Below are 19,620 nucleotides of genomic sequence, written 5' to 3' on the forward strand. Positions count from 1 at the left end.
TTTTGTCCCCGGAAAAGGGTAGTTGCCGAACATGTTCCGTCATAGTTTAAGTCGACGAAATTAACTGTAAAGCTACAATATACAGCATTTCTGCATTCACTATACTGTATTGCTCTCGGCTTGGGGAGGGGGAAAGAAAGGTAGGAAAATAAGGAAATAAACACATAAGACACGTTTGGCCCAAGTGGCCTTGGTCAGGTCAGTGATAGTAGCTGCCTTGGTCAGGTCAGTGATAGTAGCTGTCTCATGGGCAGGTCAGTGATAGTAGCTGCCTTGGTCAGGTCAGTGATAGTAGCTGTCTCATGGGCAGGTCAGTGATAGTAGCTGCCTCATGGCCTTGGACAGGTCAGTGATAGTAGCTGTCTCATGGGCAGGTCAGTGATAGTAGCTGCCTCATGGCCTTGGACAGGTCAGTGATAGTAGCTGTCTCATGGGCAGGTCAGTGATAGTAGCTGCCTTGGTCAGGTCAGTGATAGTAGCTGTCTCATGGGCAGGTCAGTGATAGTAGCTGCCTTGCCTTGGTCAGGTCAGTGATAGTAGCTGTCTCATGGGCAGGTCAGTGATAGTAGCTGTCTCATGGCCTTGGACAGGTCAGTGATAGTAGCTGTCTCATGGGCAGGTCAGTGATAGTAGCTGCCTCATGGCCTTGGACAGGTCAGTGATAGTACAGTAGCTGCCTCTTTGGACGCACCAAGACAACCACCAAAGACTCAGTATGTGGCCCTTAATTGGCATTTTCGTTTTTTCCCTTTGCCAAGAGCACCTCGGCTACACACGCAAACAAACAAAATACATTCCTTCCAGTCGAGCACAGTTCTGGTTTCTTCTTGTATTTCATTCTGTCACAGTCTATAGGTTTAAACTGTAAACGCCGTTTAAATGAGTGCCAGCTGGGACATTTATCAGCGAACAAAATGTGAAACACATGTGAACTCGACCCGCGATGACAACTGTGAGATATTCTTTTGCGTTTCCAGAACATTTAATTACATTACAATCGTTTGTATCGTTTATCGTGATAAAAAACGCTCACAATGATCGTATATCGTGAAGATTTAAATGTATCGAGAACTTGTCATTAGGGGTGTTTTTTGCTCCCGATCCGATTCCGATCACTTGATTTCTGCCGATATCGATTTTTCCCAATCCGATCTTTATATTTTACACTTTACACTTAGCCTATGCCATATCACAATAGTACAATAACCAAAATCACAGACAATATCCAGTCTAATATCATGATTTGGATATAATATTGATACTAGTGATATCCACGATCACGCTTCTTTTGCTCCCGATCCGATTCCGTCGGGACAACCCTATACTTGTCCTACACTAGGGGGAATAAGCTTTGGTTGAGCTGCAAGTTCAGCACCACTTAAACCCTCTATACTTTATAAAACTGACCTGTAAAGAGTACATTTGGTACGCTCTCGTTTCACTCTTTACAACATCCTTCGCCAAAAATAGCAGATCTACTGTAGATCGGCTATTTTGTGCGAACGAGGCCACATCGGTGTCGCCTTATAGCTTTTAACCACTTTTTAACCATTATTTTAAACTTTAGCTGTTGAGAAATAGCAGTTCTACAAGCTTGTAGATCTGCTATTTTTGAAAAATCGTGAAAATGTGTGCAAATCTTTTTTCTTTCCCAAGTTTTTAACTAAATGCTTTGATTCTGGTGGTTCCCTGGAACAACATGTTTTCAGATGGGGGTCGGCGGCCAATTACATAGCCTATCATTTTGGGGGTCGTTGACATGAAATAGTTTGAGCACCTACTGACATAGAAACAATTTTTAGAAGACATTTGTAGAATCTGTTTCTCAGGTCTAATCTGTCATTCTGGTATTCTGGTCCCCAGTGCTCGGTGTCGTGTGGTCTGGGGGTGCAGCGCAGAGAGCCAGCGTGTCGCAGGCTGACGGCCTTGGGCCACCAGGTGACGCTGTCCAGGGGGAACTGTGAGGGGCTGCCTTCCCCCCCTCTCGTACGCACCTGTCGCATGATGGCCTGCCCCAGTAAGAAACCACGCACGCATGCACGCACGCACGCACGCACGCACGCACGCACGCACGCACGCACGCACGCACGCACGCACGCACGCACAGGTGACTCTGGCCAGGGGGAACTGTGAGGGGGCTGCCATCCCCTCCCCTCGTGCACACTGTCGAAATGATGGCCTGCCCCAGTAAGACACGCACACACGCACGTGCGCGTACACACATTTTGACAGGCCATTTAAATTACGTTTTAGTCATATTTTAACTCACTCGCTGTCTAGATCATCTTTTGGCGTCCTTTGTCGCGACCCACGGGTTGAGAACCCCTGGCATAGAGGACCTCCCTAGGGAGACACTCGAGAGGCATCTTAACCAGATTGCCGAACCACCTAAGCATGGCTCCTTTCCAGGCGAAGGAGCAGCGACTCTACTCCGAGTCTCTCTCGTGTGACTGAACTTCTCACTCTATCTCTAAGGGAGATGCCAGCCACCCGTCGGAGACAACTCATTTCGTCCGCTTGAGTAGAAACGAAGATTGCGGTACAATTTACAATTTACAATTTAGGCATTTAGCTGACGCTCTTAATCCAGAGCGATTTACGGTACAGTGCACAAAACCACAAGATACTTAAACTCCTTCACCTGGGGTAATGTCTCATTCCCTACTTGGACTGCACAATCCAATCTTCCTACTGAGAACCATGGCCTCAGATTTGGAGATGCTCATCCCAGCAGCCGTACACTTGACTGCGACCCGGTCCAGTGAGAGCTGATGGTCTTGGAACGATGGTGCCATCAGGACCTCATCATCTGCAAAGAGCAGTGAAGCAACCCTTAGCTCACCGAGCCGAATACCCTCTCCGCCTCGACATCGCCTCGAGATCCTGTCCATGATAATCACAAACAGGATAGGTGACAATGCACAGCCCTGGCGGAGGCAAACCCCCACCGGAAACGACTCCGACTTACTCCCGAGCACACGGACACAGCTCTCGCTTTGGGTGTAAAGAGATTGGATGGTCCTCATCAAGGACCCCCTCACCCCATACTCCCACAGCACCTCCCGGGGGACCCCTCATATGCCTTCTCCAAATCCACAAAACACATCTTCTTGTCCAGGATCCCTAATCTGGTCAGTTGTTCCACGGCCGACTATCGGCCGGACCCTCCTTTCCATGATCGCTTAAGATCGTGGTTACAAGATGTATCTTTTGGGTGAATTAAATTGCATTCGCGGAACACGTTACGTAGCCGATTTCACACATCCTGACTTCCGTTTCTGAGTGAACGGCTTTCAAAATTAGACTCTTTTTCCGTTGACTCATATTGGTGGCGTTTCTCGAGTTCGAATTCAGCCACTAGATGGCAGTGATGGCGGTGAATGAGTTAAACATCTCAAATGTTTTACCTTTAATCTAGTTTTAGCCGACTAAATATGAGATTTTAGTCGACTAAATCTACAGTTGATTTTGTCGACATTATTTTTTGGCAGGCCTTGATGGCGTCGTAATGTCTGATTTTATATTTGGTTGCATGCTGAAAATTGCCGATCGGACACGCACGCACGCTCGCGCACGCGCGCGCGCGCGCGCACACACACACACACACACACACACACAAACACAGGCAATCACACACATTCAGCACACCACACATCCTTTCTGTCCCACAGTTTGCGTGCAGATGTCCAGCTTGTGTTATCTGATGGGAGTGTTCAGTAAAGGGACCCCAGACATGCCAGATTGCTAACTCATCAAACATTCTCAGAGAACAGGCTGTGCGTGAGAGTATAAGAACTAGAATGTATATGTGTGTGTCTGGAAAGTGATTACCCATGGGGCTGTGAGCAATGTATACACACACCCGTACCCTACAGCCATGTGTGTGTGTGTGTGTGTGTGTGTGTGTGTGTGTGTGTGTGTGTTGTGTGTTGTGTGTTGTGTGTTGTGTTGTGTTGTGCGTGCGTGCGTGCGTGCGTGCGTGCGTGCGTGCGTGCGTGCGTGCGTGCGTGAGCGAGCGGGTGTGGGTGTGTGAGTCTCAACTTTATCAAGCTATCAACAGATCCTGTTCTCACTTTGAACATTAACATTTTACCCGGATAACAAAAATAAACAAGAAATTATGACTTTCGTCATATTATTACCAGCAGCTTTTATATTTGCGGCGGTGGTGGTCCACAGAAAAAAAAATAGCAGATCTACAAGGCAAGCTCCCAACGTGTGAAGATATGAATATGATGCAGTGTGAGCTTGTAGATGGGCTATTTTAACTATTTTATGTATTTTTGATTATTATATATTTTGTAAAGGACTGGTTTTGATCATACAAGGTTTTCACCTGACAGCAATATATCTGACTGTATCAGTATCAGTCAGTTTGACCAGATTGCATTCAAATTGGCTACTATGAGTATGAGGTTTCCACTCTCGTTTCCACTCAAACGAGAGTCTAAAATTTTGTAGAGTTATGGGTCCATTTGGTTGTATTTGTACACGCTCAGGTCGCCCATTCTCCAAACCATCATAGGCTATATCGCATGATTCGCATCGCTCCGCACGCACAGGCTGTCGGTAGTGTTGACAGGCTTGACAGGTCTAAAGAAGTCCCGCGGTAGCCTGCGTGGGGGTCCGCGGGTAGAGGCTGTGGGCTGTGGAGGTCCCCGAGGAATTTAAAAAAGATAAAATAAAAAAGCTAAAAAAAACATCAACAGGGAGCCTAGAAGAATCCCCATGTATAAATCTGTACTGTCACTAAGCATACTTCAACCAGAGGAGAGAGAGAACGTAAAGTGCATGATTGAATGCCTTGCAAATGCCAAGCCGGCTCCTGTGTGTGTGTGTGTGTGTGTGTGTGTGCGTGCGTGCGTGCGTGCGTGCGTGCGTGCGTGCGTGCGTGCGTGGGTGCGTGCGTGCGTGCGTGCGTGCGTGCGAGAAAGCCCTGGTGATTGGTGGAACAGTATGAGAGACAGCCCTGGTGATTGGTGGAACAGTATATAAGACAGCCCTGGTGATTGGTGGTACAGACGCTTATAGAGCTTTAAATATTGAGTTCAAGAGTTAAATTATTGTTAAATATCTGCATTACCTAACCGACTTACTTAAATGGTAAATGGTGCATTTATATAGCGCCTTTATCCAAGGCGCTTTACATAGATTGTGCATTACATTCACCCATTCACACACACATTCATACACCGATGGCGGCGGAAACCATGCAAGGTACCAACCAGTACATCAGGAGCAATTAGGTGTTCAGAGTCTTGCTCAAGGACACTTCCACAGTAACTGTGGGGGAGCCCGGGTTCGAACTGGCAACCTTGCGGGTGCCATCCAGCCACTCTACCCCTGAGCCATCTAACCTGAGCCACTTAACCCAGAGTTGGTGTCAAAGTGTCCTTGAGCAACAGCAAACTTGGCCTTCAGATGGGTTCAGGACAGACTAGGTTTGTTTGTTTGTTTGTTTGTTTGTCATGTTTATTTCGAATATGCCAATAAAACAGTTCCTAAAATAACTAACTAAAATAAATAGTTAAAAATATAGCAAGAAGAAATAAAAGGAAAAATAAAAAAAAGAAAGAAATCTAAGCATATACGAAAAGGAGTGAGAAGAAGTAAAACGTATAAACTCCCACCCCTCTAATTTAAATTACTCACTGGATTCTGTGCTTCAAATTAAGCTACTCTTCTAAGAAAAGTTCTCTTCAGTTTTTTATATATACACAAAAGTAATACAAGTACACATATACTGTATATACACACCCTAATAACTATCGCATATAATTACACACATACTTCCATATTATATATAAAAATTGTCTATTCTAATTATATAGACAATTATATACTCTATAGTATAATATATAACATAATAAATATAATATATTTTGAGTCCTTTCAAACGGTCAGCGATGAACGCAGGCATTAATTGTCGCCTGGATCAACGACAGGCCTGCTCAGGACACGACAACTCAAGCGTAATACAAAAAATCACACCCGTGTGAACTGAGTGGTGTAAGGTCTTATATAACCTGTCTGACGTAATGAAATCATGTCTGACGTAATGAAATCACACCCGGGTGAACAGGGTGAACATAGCAACCATGCTCATTTTTTCTGCACAGACTAACAAAGCCAGTTGTAGGAGTGAAATCACACCCGGGTGAACAGGGTGAACATAGCAACCATGCTCATTTTTTCTGCACTAACAAAGCCAGTTGTAGGATTGGTTTACACCACTCAAAAAAACAGAATGGAGGTCTGGTGAGTCGCGGGCGTGTGCACGAATTGAGCACGTGCACATGCAACAATTTCACGGGACCGCACTCACGTAAATACGCGTTGTCGCCCCTCGACCTCTCCGCGTGTATACAGAAAAAAACAAAACAAAACGCAGGTCTGATTGAAAATGAATTACTGGGCGCGTTCAATTATTATGAATGAATAATGAGTTGAGGACAGCGGGCAGAGACCCTGGCCTTTGTCCTATACTGTATGTCCCCCCAGAGCCCACCCATGCACCCACTCACACAGGACACCCACCCAGGACACCCACCCACCCACCCAGGACATGCACCCACCCACCCAGGACATGCACCCACCCAGGACACCCACCCACCCAGGACATGCACCCACCCACCCAGGACACCCACCCACCCAGGACACCCACCCACCCAACCACCCACCCAGGACACCCACCCACCCAGGACACCCACCCACCCAGGACATGCACCCACCCACCCAGGACATGCACCCACCCAGGACACCCACCCACCCAGGACATGCACCCACCCACCCAGGACACCCACCCACCCAGGACATGCACCCACCCACCCAGGACATGCACCCACCCAGGACACCCACCCACCCAGGACATGCACCCACCCACCCAGGACACCCACCCACCCAGGACACCCACCCACCCAGGACACCCACCCACCCAGGACACCCACCCACCCAACCACCCACCCAGGACACCCACCCACCCAGGACACCCACCCACCCAGGACATGCACCCACCCACCCAGGACATGCACCCACCCAGGACACCCACCCACCCAGGACACCCACCCACCCAGGACATGCACCCACCCAGGACACCCACCCACCCAGGACATGCACCCACCCACCCAGGACACCCACCCACCCAGGACACCCACCCACCCAGGACATGCACCCACCCACCCAGGACATGCACCCACCCAGGACACCCACCCACCCAGGACATGCACCCACCCACCCAGGACACCCACCCACCCAGGACACCCACCCAGGATAGGAACGTGGTGGGGGGAAAAAGGCTGATAAAGGGAGTTTTACCGCCTCACTATACTTGATGAGATGTGAGCCTTCACGTACCGTCCCTCTCAAATGCCTCAGGTTTATTAGTATACACTTCCCCAAAGAAATCTTTAACGTCCAGGCTTTTCTCTTCTGAGAGGGGGGGGGGGGGGGTCAAGTCGAGGATCAAGGTGCGTCCCATCTTCTTATAACCACACCCGTCACGTCATTCTTCAAGGCTGTTCCCTAGTCTAGCCCATTTAGACCTGAGGACGCGTCTGTGTGTGTCACCTTATAGCTTTTAACCATTATATTTTAAGCTTTAGCTGTTGAAAAATAGCAGATCTACAAGCTCGAGCTTGTAGATCAGCTATTTTTGAAAATCGTGAAAATTTGTGCAAAATCTTTGAATATATATATATAGTCGTTCAAAGCAAAGGTTTTTTAACACATATCTTTGCTTCTGCATGCATGGGAGGTCCCTGAAACAACAGATGGGGGTCCGCGGCCAATTACACAACATTTTCAGTGTCCTTGACATGAAATGGTTTGAGAACCACTGGCATGAGACATAATCATTTTGTATAGAATCTTATCTCAGGTCTTAACGGTCTAGTCTAGATGATGTTATCAGCGTTAACGATGGATGTCAGATCTACCCTGTCTGGACCTCAAGGCTGTTCCAAGGCTAGAGGAGGGAGTGTTTTTATGTTTTCTCATTAGTGGTGGAAAGTAACTAAGTACATGTACTCAAGTCCTGTTCTTAACCCATTTAGGCCTGACAAAATGTCTTCTAAATATTAACAGTTTTCTAAAAAATCACACCCGTGTGAACTGAGTGGTGTAATATAGCCTGTCTGACGTAATGAAATCATGTCTGACTTAATTAAATCACACCCGGGTGAACAGGGTGAACATAGCAACCATGCTCATTTTTTCTGCACTATCATGTCTGACGTAATGAAATCACACCCGGGTGAACAGGGTGAACATAGCAACCATTCTCATTTTTTCTGCACAACAAAGCCAGTTGTAGGAGTGGTTTACACCACTCAAAAATACATATGTTTCTATGTGCTTTTTCATGTCAAGGACCCCCAGAATTATCTGTATTTGGCCACCGACCCCCATCTGAAAATATGTTGTTCCAGGAACCCTCCCCCCCAGAAGCAAAGATTTGAGTTTAAAACGTTCACTCTGAAAGAATATATATTCAATGATTTGAGGCACATTTTCACGATTTTTCAAAAATAGCAGATCTACAAGCTCGTAGTGCGGCATTCGGTGCCGTTTGAATATATTTTCTTTCAGGGTGAATGTTTTTACTCAAATGTTTGCTTCTGGGGGGTCTCTGGAACAACATATTTTCAGATGGGGGTCGGAGCTAGGCCAAATACATATAATTTTTGGGGTCCTTGACATGAAATATTGAGAAACACTGATATGGAAAGAGGTATTCCAGAAAACTGTCATGATTTAGAAGACATTTTTTTAAATTCCGACGTCAGGCCTAAATGGGTTAATAGGTTATTGAATGAATCAATTAATTCAGTAAGTAACTGTGTTACTGTCCACCTCTACCGAGACCCAATCACTCCAGTCTTGTGTGAAGATGTTAAGGCGTTACCACTTATATCTGTTCCTACGACACAAACGTCACACAACGTTTGTCCAATCCACGAATACCGTGGTTTGGGTCGACCAATCAAGGAAGCCAATGGATCATAACAGTGCACTCTCACCATTTTGGGTCCCCGGGCGGGTTGCCATATGTATGAAGAGTTTGAAGAGGTTTGGGAAGCGCTGCCATAATGTATGAAGAGTTTGAAGAGGTTTGGGAAGCGCTGCCATAATGTATGAAGAGTTTGAAGAGGTTTGGGAAGCGCTGCCATAATGTATGGAGAGTTTGAAAAGGTTTGGGAAGCGCTGCCATAATGTATGGAGAGTTTGAAGAGGTTTGGGAAGCGCTGCCATAATGTATGAAGAGTTTGAAGAGGTTTGGGAAGCGCTGCCATAATGTATGAAGAGTTTGAAGAGGTTTGGGAAGCGCTGCCATAATGTATGAAGAGTTTGAAGAGGTTTGGGAAGCGCTGCCATAATGTATGAAGAGCTGTAAGAGGTTTGGGAAGCGCTGCCATAATGTATGAAGAGTTTGAAGAGGTTTGGGAAGCGCTGCCATAATGTATGAAGAGTTTGAAAAGGTTTGGGAAGCGCTGCCATAATGTATGAAGAGTTTGAAGAGGTTTGGGAAGCGCTGCCATAATGTATGAAGAGCTGTAAGAGGTTTGGGAAGCGCTGCCATAATGTATGAAGAGTTTGAAGAGGTTTGGGAAGCGCTGCCATAATGTATGAAGAGTTTGAAGAGGTTTGGGAAGCGCTGCCATAATGTATGAAGAGTTTGAAGAGGTTTGGTGCCATAATGTATGAAGAGTTTGAAGAGGTTTGGGAAGCGCTGCCATAATGTATGAAGAGCTGTAAGAGGTTTGGGAAGCGCTGCCATAATGTATGAAGAGTTTGAAAAGGTTTGGGAAGCGCTGCCATAATGTATGAAGAGTTTGAAGAGGTTTGGGAAGCGCTGCCATAATGTATGAAGAGTTTGAAGAGGTTTGGGAAGCGCTGCCATAATGTATGAAGAGTTTGAAAAGGTTTGGGAAGCGCTGCCATAATGTATGAAGAGTTTGAAGAGGTTTGGGAAGCGCTGCCATAATAGTTCAAATCTTTGAATATATATTCTTTCAGAGCCAACGTTTTTAACTCAAAACTTGCTTCTGGGGAGGTCCCTGTAACAACATATTTTCAGATGGAGGTCGGCGGCCAATTACATATAATCTTGGGGGTCCTTGACATGAAAATGTTTGAGAACGACTGACAGAAATATGGGTTTTTCAGAAAACTGTCAGTATTTAGAAGACATTTGTAGAATCCTCCTCAGGTCTAAATGGGTTAATGTATTCAAGAGACCCCCCCCCCTCCCCCTCCCCTCTTGTTTTTGTCTCACCAGAGCACAAGAAGGACGTGAGACCCAAAGAGACGTGGAGGGAGAAGTCTCCCGCCATGCCAGACGTCTCAAACCAGGTCAAGCAGCCGGCCGCGAGACACCCGCCGCTGAAGGACAGGGGCTATGAGGAGCAGGTGAAGAGGGCAGCCTGTGGCCACTCATTGACCTCCCCATTTCATATCATATCCACACTAGTGTTGTTTTCATTGACCTCCCCTTTCATACCATATCCATACCAGTGTTGTTTTCCTCAACTAATTCTTTTTTTTAATGTTCTGTTTATTATTTTTTTGTTTTTTTTTTACAAATATAGAAGTAAATTGAGAAATACAAACAGAGTAACAAATACAAAAAAACTTAAACACACAACAACACACAAATTCCAAATCAAGACAACCAAAGAACATTCAGAACAAACTAATTCTAAGACAAAGAATGTTCGTCGACTACCTTTTTTCACAGAGAAAAAACTAAATGGAAACTAATTGAAAACTAAGCTATGATGACTAAAAGTAAGACTAAATATATATTAGTCAACTAAAACTGGACTAACACTAAAACATTCCAGGTGACTAAAATGTGACTAAAACTAAATGAAGTTTCATTCCAAAGACTATGACTAAAACTAAAATAGAAATTTGCTGCCAAAAACCACACTGATCCATACCTTTTGTTGATTGAATAGTTTATTAGACAGAGGGCTCTATTTTTGTCCATGCTAAATACCTTATCCCTAAACTACTTTTTTATGTTTTTACTATTCTGAAAATAGTAATCTACAAGCTCACAACGTGGCGATGTAGATCGGCTAGTTGAACCATTCAAAATAGGAAAAAAAAGGCAAAGAAGTTTATGGATAAGGGGTTTAGCATGGACGAAAATCGAGCCCAGAATGTATAAACAGCAACAGAGTACAGTCAAACACTCAGCCCAAAAGGGATAGCACCAAAAAATGTCCTTGCGTCTCATCTGTATCTCCATAGATGTAGAAAGGTAGACTCCTTTGGCTCTGGGCCGTCTGTATCTCCATAGACATAGAAAGGTAGACGCCTCCTTCGGCTTTGAGGCATCTGTATCTCCATAGACATAGAAAGGTAGACTCCTTCGGCTCTGGGGCATCTGCATCTCCACAGACATAGAAAGGTAGACGCCTCCTTCGGCTCTGGGCCGTCTGTATCTCCATAGACATAGACAGGTAGACGCCTCCTTCGGCTCTGGGCCGTCTGTATCTCCATAGACATAGAAAGGTAGACGCCTCCTTCGGCTCTGGGGCGTCTGTATCTCCATAGACATAGAAAGGTAGACGCCTCCTTTGCCTCTGGGGCGTCTGTATCTCCATAGACATAGAAAGGTAGACCCTCCTTCGGCTCTGGGGCGTCTGTTATGTATCTCCATAGACATAGAAAGGTAGACGCCTCCTTCGGCTCTGGGTCGTCTGTATCTCCACAGACATAGAAAGGTAGACTCCTCCTTCGGCTCTGGGGCGTCTGTATCTCCACAGACATAGAAAGGTAGACGCCTCCTTCGGCTCTGGAACGAATGCTCTCAGGTGAGGGACGTTGGCGCCAAGGAAAGTAATAAAAGGAAGGGACGTGGGTGAGTCACGTGACTGGACGCCAGGGATGTGCCATATAACGGCGCACTTCTGACCTCAGTGCGACATCATGTCGAATGAGGCTTCATAATATGCTTGGCAGTGGAGTTAAATGTTTCATGACATTCATTTTCACTCATTTTTATTTTTCATTTACCTGTATATACTATACTGAATGTTCAAAGTGCAGGTTTTTTTTGGGTGCAATTCAGCTCAGAAAACCGAAAAATAAGAAAAATTACAAAAATTTCACCAGACCTTTAAAACATTAAAAAGATTGTGTTCATTATAAATCACGATATTTTAGTGAATTTTTAGTTTTTTTTCTCCCACCCCTGCAGGTGAAGCGATGTCCGTGGCTCGTGTCTCTCCACCGCATCTATGTCCAGACACGTCCGGAGAAACGCCTCCACCTCACCGTGGGCGGCCACGCCTATCTCCTGGCCCAGGTTAGACACGCCTATCTCCTGGCCCAGGTTAGACACGCCTATCTCCTGGCCCAGGTTAGACACGCCTATCTCCTGGTCCAGGTTAGACACGCCTATCTCCTGGCCCAGGTTAGACACGCCTATCTCCTGCCCCAGGTTAGACACGCCTATCTCCTGGCCCAGGTTAGACACGCCTATCTCCTGGTCCAGGTTAGACACGCCTATCTCCTGGCCCAGGTTAGAATAGCTTGGGATTGGGTAACGTTGGCACAGTCGGTAGCACTGTCGCCTTACAGCTAGAAGGTCCTGGGTTCGATTCTTGCTGGGGACACTGTGGGTGCTGGCGGCGTGTTCTCTCCTCCGCGTCATTGGCTATATACGATTACGGTTGGCGAAAGGACCTTTCTGTGTGGAGTTAGGTGGGGTTGGCGAAAGGGCCTTTCTGTGTGGAGTTAGGTGGGGTTGGCGAAAGGGCCTTTCTGTGTGGAGTTAGGTGGGGTTGGCGAAAGGGCCTTTCTGTGTGGAGTTAGGTGGGGTTGGCGAAAGGGCCTTTCTGTGTGGCGTTTGCATGTTCTGCCCGTGTCCCCTAGGGTAGGTATACCCTCACAAAAAACATGCAGTAATCCTGGTCTCTAAACTGCCTCCCCCTGGCCGGCCGAGGCGCCTGATGGAGGGGAAAGGAACTTTTTTGGAATAACGTGTTCCTTCCACGCATTACGTCCAACCAGGGAAACTCTCCCCTGTCGGGTGCAAAGAAGTGGCTTGGACGCTCATGCATTCATTCAATCATTCATCCAAACCATTTTTTTATTCTCGAAAGACATTGAGGTCATCCTCATTTGCAGTGTCGTCGAGATACACATAATACAACATTTCAAAGCAATAAACAACAACGGAACAGAACAGTAACATTTCCTCATCGTGTGACGTTTAGCACGTAGGCTATGTTTAAAAAACAGTTGCAGACACTTGGGGGGTGAGTCTGCAATCAAAGATTTAAATTGACCGTATGTTATGGGAGAACAGATCTTTAATTTAAGCTGTAGGTCATTCCGCGTGGTTGGGGCACTAAAACAAAAGGCTGTTTTCCCCACATTTGTGTTTACATTTGGGACCGTTGGAGCGTGTTCTATATATTACAGACCTTTAGTGTGAGCCAGTGACTGGAGCGTGTTCTATATGTTACAGACCTTTAGTGTGAGCCAGTGACTGGAGCGTGTCCTAAATGTTACAGACCTTTATGTGAGCCAGTGACTGGAGCGTGTCCTATATGTTACAGACCTTTATGTGAGCCAGTGACTGGAGCGTGTCCTATATGTTACAGACCTTTATGTGAGCCAGTGACTGGAGCGTGTCCTATATGTTACAGACCTTTATGTGAGCCAGTGACTGGAGCGTGTCCTATACAGTATGTTACAGACCTTTATGTGAGCCAGTGACTGGAGCGTGTCCTATATGTTACAGACCTTTATGTGAGCCAGTGACTGGAGCGTGTCCTATATGTTACAGACCTTTATGTGAGCCAGTGACTGGAGCGTGTCCTATATGTTACAGACCTTTATGTGAGCCAGTGACTGGAGCGTGTCCTATATGTTACAGACCTTTATGTGAGCCAGTGACTGGAGCGTGTCCTATATGTTACAGACCTTTATGTGAGCCAGTGCCTGGAGCGTGTCCTATATGTTACAGACCTTTATGTGAGCCAGTGACTGGAGCGTGTCCTATATGTTACAGACCTTTATGTGAGCCAGTGCCTGGAGCGTGTCCTATATGTTACAGACCTTTATGTGAGCCAGTGACTGGAGCGTGTCCTATATGTTACAGACCTTTATGTGAGCCAGTGACTGGAGCGTGTCCTATATGTTACAGACCTTTATGTGAGCCAGTGACTGGAGCGTGTCCTATATGTTACAGACCTTTATGTGAGCCAGTGACTGGAGCGTGTCCTATATGTTACAGACCTTTATGTGAGCCAGTGACTGGAGCGTGTCCTATATGTTACAGACCTTTATGTGAGCCAGTGACTGGAGCGTGTCCTATATGTTACAGACCTTTATGTGAGCCAGTGACTGGAGCGTGTCCTATACAGTATGTTACAGACCTTTATGTGAGCCAGTGACTGGAGCGTGTCCTATACAGTATGTTACAGACCTTTATGTGAGCCAGTGACTGGAGCGTGTCCTATACAGTATGTTACAGACCTTTATGTGAGCCAGTGACTGGAGCGTGTCCTATACAGTATGTTACAGACCTTTATGTGAGCCAGTGCCTGGAGCGTGTTCTATATGTTACAGACCTTTAGTGTGAGCCAGTGACTGGAGCGTGTCCTATATGTTACAGACCTTTAGTGTGAGCCAGTGACTGGAGCGTGTCCTATAATTATGTTACAGGGTTCCAATCCAGCAGAGCTTTAATATACAACGGTAAAGTTCCATCAATAGAGCACCAAAGTTTGAAGTCAATATCGGTAGAGGGCGCAAATCCACGGGTTCATGTACTTTTTATTTGCATTGTAAAATGTCTTTTCGTTCGATTTTCGTTTACCTCCCCCCCCCCCCCCCCCAGACCTCCCTGGTCATCAGATGTCCTGTCAGGAAGTTCCCCAAGGCCTACATCCGCTGGCTCAAAGATGGCCGCCCGCTGCCCAGCTCCAAGCGCCTGGGCGTCACCAAGTCTGGCTCCCTGAAGATCCACCTTCTAGGGGCAGGTGATTCTCCAGTTAGGGATCATGGGACCATATGACAATGACATGTTACGTTTGTTGTGGCAAATATAATTGCGATTAACGATATTATCTCGGTAAATATGCTTAAAACGTAACACAATGACCGCCAGGATTAATTAATCTATTTACCGCGCATTGCCATGGTTTTTCCCCTTTCAACCTTTATTTTGAAGAGCTAAATATCCGTAACCGGGTGTTACGATGACATTATGCTGTGTGTGGTCTGGTGTCTTGACAGGTTGTGGTTATCTCGCTCGGTGCAGAAAGAACCCGACCGCGAGTATCACAGTGCCTGCTGTCGGCCGTTGAAAAACCTTGTTTTCACCAGAAACGACATTCATTGCACCGATTAGGAGTACAGGCCATTGAAAGCAGCACATAGAGTGCAAGTGGATGCGCGCGCATCTTCAAAATGGCCGCGGCCACTGTCCCACTTAGCTGTGATGCTAACGAGAGAGAGCTATTGATGCGATCCGATCAAAACATAGATGTAATTGCAAAAGAAGAATTCATTGCAAAAGAAGTAGCATTACTTTGGACAGTGCAGAAACATAATTGCCTTCCTTGATGTATTAACAGTACTACTGCAAAGTTTGATTTCCGGTTTCGTCATCATAACGCGACGGCCTTGTCACCAGGTCCGCGACAAATCCGCTATTTCTTTTTAATTATTTTAAAACGGTGAATTAAACACCATCACCTGGGCACAGTCACAGACACACAGCTCCCCTCTGCAGGCTTCTACTACTGAAAGTGACTGCATGGAGTCTGTCTCATTTCTTTCCAAAAGCACTTGCATATGATGACATATGATTAAAACTCACATTTCATATCGGCCCCCCTAAACAAATCTTTTTTTGTTTGTATTTTAAAAATCGATAATTTGTATCGTCGGGATTCATATCGATATATATCGATATGCGATATCGTTGCATACTAAGGAGTCATCCTTCCTCAATTATTTATGCGGCAACCCTAGTGTTCCCATGTAACCTCAATTTGAGGTTTTTGCATGCATAATATTGTACCCAACTCTGAATAGTTTTTTGCAGATTAATCAGACTTCATGGCAATGGATGCCCGTCCATCTACACGTGACGCGATGTGTTTTAGATAAGCGTTTCATTGTATGCATCAATTCATTTATTAAACACTTAAACACAGATCTTGTGACAGTTTTCTGAAAAACCTGTTTCTATGTCAGTGGTTCTCAAACTATTTCATGTTCAAGCACCCCTAGAATTATATGCATTTGGCCGCCGACCCCCATCTGAAAATATGTTGTTCTAGGGACCCGCCCCAGAAGCAAAGATTTGAGTTAAAAATGTTCACTGTGTAAGAATATATATTCGAAGATATAAAAAAAGGTGCCGCGCTACGAGCTTGTATATCTGCTATTTTTCAATAGCTAAAGTATAACATAATGCTTAAAACACCAAAAGGCATTCCCGTCCAGAATGGGTAAACCACTTTCAACATGCCATCCCTATAGTTTGGAAATGTCATTATAGGGGTAACATTTTGGTAACGTTTTCTCTTTCCAAACATGTAGCACAGACAGTGGATCTCCAAGCTCTCAACGCGTCGCCGAGCGACCCGTTGAGAGCTTGTAGATCCACTATCTTAGAAGTAGCGTTTATGTTGTAACTTTTTATTTATTTATTTGCCACCCCCATATATTTCTTTCTGAAAACCCCCGCCTCTGCTCCGCCCCTCGACAGGTGACATCGGAGTGTACGAGTGCATCGCCGGGCCCGCCTCGGACATTTTCACCCTCCAGCTGATCGGCGTGAGCGCGGCGGTGGCGGACCACAACAACAACAGGGTGGTGACCGCCGGTGGGGGGCGCTCCCCGCGACCGGCACAGCCCCAATCTACCACCGACAGCCCGACTCCTCCACCCGGTCGAGAGGAGGGGGGCGACACGACGACCACGATGCCTCGATGCCACAGCCACCGAGCGGCGACGTCGCTGCAGCAGCCGCTCAGCGTGTCTCTGCTGCCGCCCCCCGGTGGCCGGGAGGCGGCGGCGGTATTGCAGCCCAGGCTGGAGGAGAGGCTGGTGAACATCACTCTGCGCGCCGACAGAGGAGAGATGGGTCAGGATGCGGCCGCGCAGCTCATCTCCAACCTCCTCCTCGCCCACATGGCTGCCGCCCAGCGCTGGAGCAGCAGCGCGCCCCCCCGGGAGGAGACGGGACGGGCTGAAGGTAATGCTCGGTTCTTAAACCGGTTTGTCCTTAACATGTGGATTATAAGCAGGGGGTTCCCAAAGTAGGGTCCTTATGGGTCTGTAACTCTGAGAGTGTACAAATGGAACCAAACGGACCCGTTTGGTTCTCTCAGAGTTAAATGGACAGTGATTTTACAATATAAATTGGAGGTCCCAGAGATAGAAATGCCATTAAATAGGGGCCCGTAGACTGATGCACGTCAAACTGGGGGGTCCTTGAAATTAAACGGGTTGAGAATCACTGCCAGAGCCGTAAAAATCTTCTCTTATGGGGGTCCCTGGAGGCATATCTTTTCAAATGGGGGTCCACGGGATAATTAGTGTCAATTTGGGGGTCCTTGACATGAAAAGGTTTGGAAACCACTGGACTAGAGAAGGTTTCCAGCCTGATTCGCTGCGTTCCGTGAGTCTTTTTTGTCACTTTGCTACTCCGTCTGGAAAGGCGAGACCAGAGCCATAGAGTAAGACAGAGTTACGACATTGAGGGGGCAGAAAACTGAGTGCTCCAGCGCTGTTCATGCAGCCCTGGACAGTGACTAGCTGGAGTTTCATGAAATACATTGTTTTCAACGAGTTTGGGGCAACTGTTTTAAAGTACAGTGACAACTAAAGTCTCTGTAATGTTTATATTGTACTATTACTAAAAACGATCTAAAATAAAGGGATTTAAGATCATTAAAGCTGGGCTGTTGCCTGAGTCCAGTGCATTCTGCCAACTTCCAGTCCAGGACTTGGTCACTGTTGTCTGTCTATGCTCTGTGGTGCAGGTTGGAAAAAAACAATACAAGATACGTCAAACACCAGTTTCACGTATCGATGCGCACTGGGCAGCTACTGCTGTTGTCCTGCAATGTCCCCTTATCATTCACTAAACTCACCCCACACAGCTACCGCTGTTGTCCTGCGACGTCCCCTTATCATTCACTAAACTCACCCCACACAGCTACCGCTGTTGTCCTGCGACGTCCCCTTATCGTTCACTAAACTCTCCCCACACAGCTACTGCTGTTGTCCTGCGACGTCCCCTTATCATTCACTAAACTCACCCCACACAGCTACCGCTGTTGTCCTGCGACGTCCCCTTATCGTTCACTAAACTCTCCCCACACAGCTACTGCTGTTGTCCTGCGACGTCCCCTTATCATTCACTAAACTCACCCCACACAGCTACCGCTGTTGTCCTGCGACGTCCCCTTATCATTCACTAAACTCACCCCACACAGCTACCGCTGTTGTCCTGCGACGTCCCCTTATCATTCACTAAACTCACCCCACACAGCTACTGCTGTTGTCCTGCGACGTCCCCTTATCATTCACTAAACTCACCCCACACAGCTACCGCTGTTGTCCTGCGACGTCCCCTTATCATTCACTAAACTCACCCCACACAGCTACTGCTGTTGTCCTGCGATGTCCCCTTATCATTCACTAAACTCACCCCACACAGCTACTGCTGTTGTCCTGCGACGTCCCCTTATCATTCACTAAACTCACCCCACACAGCTACTGCTGTTGTCCTGCGACGTCCCCTTATCATTCACTAAACTCACCCCACACAGCTACTGCTGTTGTCCTGCGACGTCCCCTTATCATTCACTAAACTTTCACCCCACACAGCTACTGCTGTTGTCCTGCGACGTCCCCTTATCATTCACTAAACTCACCCCACACAGCTACTGCTGTTGTCCTGCGACGTCCCCTTATCATTCACTAAACTTTCACCCCACACAGCCGGCATGTTTTTTGTACTACTGAATCTGACATAGTGGACTACTGAATCAAATTAGTGTTTACTTTGTACCGTAGGTTTTTCTCTCGAGTCTCGAACTGGCACAACTCATTTTTTTAACAGTGAGAAAAGCAGATAGATAAAGAACCACCGCTATGCCCTGTTGTTGTTCTTCTGGACATGCCTTTGATCTCTCCGACAGGCAGGCTGTCCAACTGGTCCGAGCGCTCCGCAGAGCGCCCCGCGGGCGTTCCTGTGACGGTCAGACAGAAGACAGAGCGCCCCGCGGGCGTTCCTGCGATCGTCAGATCGAAGCAGCAGCAGCGGTGGCCGGTGACCTTGGCCTTCCAGAGGAACATCAACGTCACTGCGGGACACGACGCCTTCCTCACCAACGCCACGCGCTCCCTCACCCTGCTCTGTCCCGCGGAGGGGGTCCCACGGCCCACCGCCCGCTGGACCAAAGACGGAGCTCCACTGAAGCGCACCGCCAGGTATAGCGTTCTCAAATTCTGCCCGAATGTATGCTAATTAGTCACAAATCACACCTGTGTGAACTGAGCGGTGCAACTATATACTTTTATTGTGAGTTACTGTACGGTACGGTACGGTACGGTACGGTACGGTACGGTACGGTA

The 19,620-nt window shown here is 46.9% G+C and overlaps 1 protein-coding gene across 1 annotated transcript in view; it reads left to right on the plus strand.

The window, feature by feature from the left end:
• Window positions 1–19,620, plus strand: part of adamtsl3 (ADAMTS-like 3) — a 207,147-nt gene that overhangs the window by 171,254 nt on the left and 16,273 nt on the right. The window contains exons 20-25 of the mRNA XM_079496541.1: window positions 1,864–2,017; window positions 10,277–10,407; window positions 12,209–12,316; window positions 14,861–15,002; window positions 16,742–17,230; window positions 19,185–19,476. Of these exons, the coding sequence (XP_079352667.1) occupies window positions 1,864–2,017; window positions 10,277–10,407; window positions 12,209–12,316; window positions 14,861–15,002; window positions 16,742–17,230; window positions 19,185–19,476 (1,316 nt within the window). The remainder of the gene's footprint in view (window positions 1–1,863; window positions 2,018–10,276; window positions 10,408–12,208; window positions 12,317–14,860; window positions 15,003–16,741; window positions 17,231–19,184; window positions 19,477–19,620) is intronic.

Source organism: Electrona antarctica, assembly GCF_951216825.1.
Source record: "Electrona antarctica genome assembly, chromosome: 3".
NCBI lineage: Eukaryota > Metazoa > Chordata > Actinopteri > Myctophiformes > Myctophidae > Electrona > Electrona antarctica.